The sequence below is a fragment of the Nicotiana tomentosiformis genome, chromosome 7, assembly GCF_000390325.3.
Source record: "Nicotiana tomentosiformis chromosome 7, ASM39032v3, whole genome shotgun sequence".
In the NCBI taxonomy this organism is placed as follows: Eukaryota; Viridiplantae; Streptophyta; class Magnoliopsida; order Solanales; family Solanaceae; genus Nicotiana; species Nicotiana tomentosiformis.
The window spans coordinates 103710862-103713201 of NC_090818.1; the positions used below are offsets into that span (position 1 = coordinate 103710862).

Below are 2340 nucleotides of genomic sequence, written 5' to 3' on the forward strand. Positions count from 1 at the left end.
TATGTGTCCTCTTATTTTGCCCCGTATTTGGGCGTATCTCAGGATTTCTTGAGTTCCCCTGTTTATGTGTCTACTCCTGTGGGAGACTCTCTTGTTGTAGACTGCGAGGTCATGTTTGATTGCTCTTAGTGGTTTTGAGACTAGAGCCGATTTATTATTGCTCAGTATGGTAGACTTTGATGTTATCTTGGGCATGGACTGGTTGTTGCCCCCATTATGCTATTCTTGATTGTCATGCTAAGATCGTGACGCTGGCTATGCCAGGTGTATCGCGATTAGAGTGGAGAGGTACCTTAGAGTATACTTCCAGCAGTGTTATTTCATTTCTTAAAGCTCAACGAATGGTTAAGAAGGGGTGTGATGCGTATCTAGCTTATGTGAGAGATGCCAGTATTAATGCCCCTACAGTTGAGTCAGTCCCAATAGTGAGGGACTTTCCATATGTGTTTCCAGCTGATCTTCTGGGCATGCTGCCCGACTGAGATATTGATTTTGGCATTGATTTATTGCCGGGCACTCAGCCCATCTCTAGTCCTCCATATCGTATGGCTCCTCCTGAGTTGAAGAAGTTGAAAGAGAAGTTACAGGAGTTGCTTGATAAGGGCTTCATTCAGCCCAGCATGTCACCTTGGGGTGCTCCCGTCTTATTTGTAAAGAAAACAGATGGTTCTATGCGTATGTGCATTGATTATCGCCAGCTGAACAAAGTCACAGTGAAGAACAAGTATCCATTGCCTCGTATTGATGACTTATTTGATCATTTACAGGGTGCTAGACTATTTTTCAAGATTGACTTACGTTCAGGCTATCATCAGTTAAAGATTCGGGAGCCAGATATCTCGAAGACTGCTTTCAGGACTCGGTATGTTCACTATGAGTTCCCTCTGATGTCTTTGGGGCAGACCAATGCCCTAATCGCTTTTATGCACTTGATGTATAGTGTGTCCCGTCCTTATCTTGACTCTTTCGTCATTGTGTTTATTGATGACATTCTGGTGTACTCCCGGACTCGGGAGGATCATAAGCAACACCTGAGGACTGTGCTTTAGACCTTGAGAGAAAAGAAGTTATATGTAAAATTTCCAAAGTGTGAGTTTTGGATAGACTCAGTGGCATTCTTAGGTCATGTAGTATCGAGTGATGGGATAAAGGTGGATCCGAAGAAGGTGGAAGCAGTGCAGAGTTGGCCTAGACCGTCATCAGCTACGGAGATCTAGAGTTTTCTTAGTTTGGCGGGGTATTATCGTCATTTTGTAGAGGGAATCTTATCTATTGCAATACCTATGACTAGGCTGACCCAGAAGGGTGCTCCATTCAGGTGGACAGAGGAGTGTGAGGAGAGCTTTCAGAAGCTCAAGACAGCTTCGACTACAACCTCAGTATTGGTATTGCCCACAGGTTCGAGGTCTTATACTGTGTATTGTGATGCGTCGTAGATTGGTCTCGGCGCGGTGTTGATGCAGGACGGTAGGGTGATTGCTTACATGTCCAGATACTTGAAGGTGCATGAAAATAACTATCCTATTCACGACCTTAAGTTAACAACTGTTATTCATGCCTTGAAGATTTGGCGGCACTATTTGTACGGTGTCCCGTGTGAGATCTACACCGATCACTGGAGTTTGCAGTATATGTTCAAACAGAAGGATCTTAACTTGCATCAGCGGAGGTGGTTGGAGATGCTTAAGGATTATGATATCACCATTTTATACCATCCGGGGAAGGCCAATGTGGTGGCCAATGTTTTGAGTCACCGGGAAGAAAGTTTGGGGAGTTTAGCATATCTACCAGCAGCAGAGAGGCCACTGGCGTTGGATGTTCAGGCCTTAGCCAACCAGTTTGTGAGATTGGATATTTCTGAGCCGAGTCGAGTATTGGCTTGTGTGGTCTCTTGGTCTTCTCATTATGTTCGTATCAGGGAGCATCAGTATGATGACCCCCATCTGCGTGTCCTTAAGAACACGGTTCAGCACAGTGATGCTCAGGAGGTCACTATTGTAGATGATGGTGCATTGAGGATGCAGGGCAGGCTATGTGTGCCCAATGTAGATGGGTTACGTGAGTTGATTCTCTAGGAGGCTCACAGTTCGCGGTACTCTGTTCATCCGGGTGCCGCGAAGATGTACCAGGAATTGAGGAAACATTTCTGGTGGAGGAGGATGAAGAAGGACATAGTTGAGTATGTAGCTCAGTGTCTCAATTGCCAGCAGGTGAAGTATGAGCATCAATGGCCAGGTGGGTTGCTTCAGAAGTTAGAGATTCTGGAGTGGAAATGGGAGCAGATCACTATGGATTTCGTTGTTGGACTCCCACGAACTCAGCGAAGGTTTGATGTAGTTT

At 45.4% G+C, this 2340-nt stretch overlaps 1 protein-coding gene across 1 annotated transcript; it reads left to right on the forward strand.

The window, feature by feature from the left end:
* The first annotated feature begins 1679 nt into the window (after positions 1–1679).
* On the forward strand, positions 1680–2075 carry LOC138896123 (uncharacterized). The gene has a single exon (XM_070180904.1). It carries the CDS (start codon positions 1680–1682, stop codon positions 2073–2075), a length of 396 nt encoding a protein of 131 aa, XP_070037005.1.
* Positions 2076–2340: the final 265 nt, after the last annotated feature.

Bases quoted from the DNA above. Each gene is read 5' to 3' on its own strand.
- LOC138896123 (XM_070180904.1), top strand. From the start codon at position 1,680: ATGCTTAAGGATTATGATATCACCATTTTATACCATCCGGGGAAGGCC.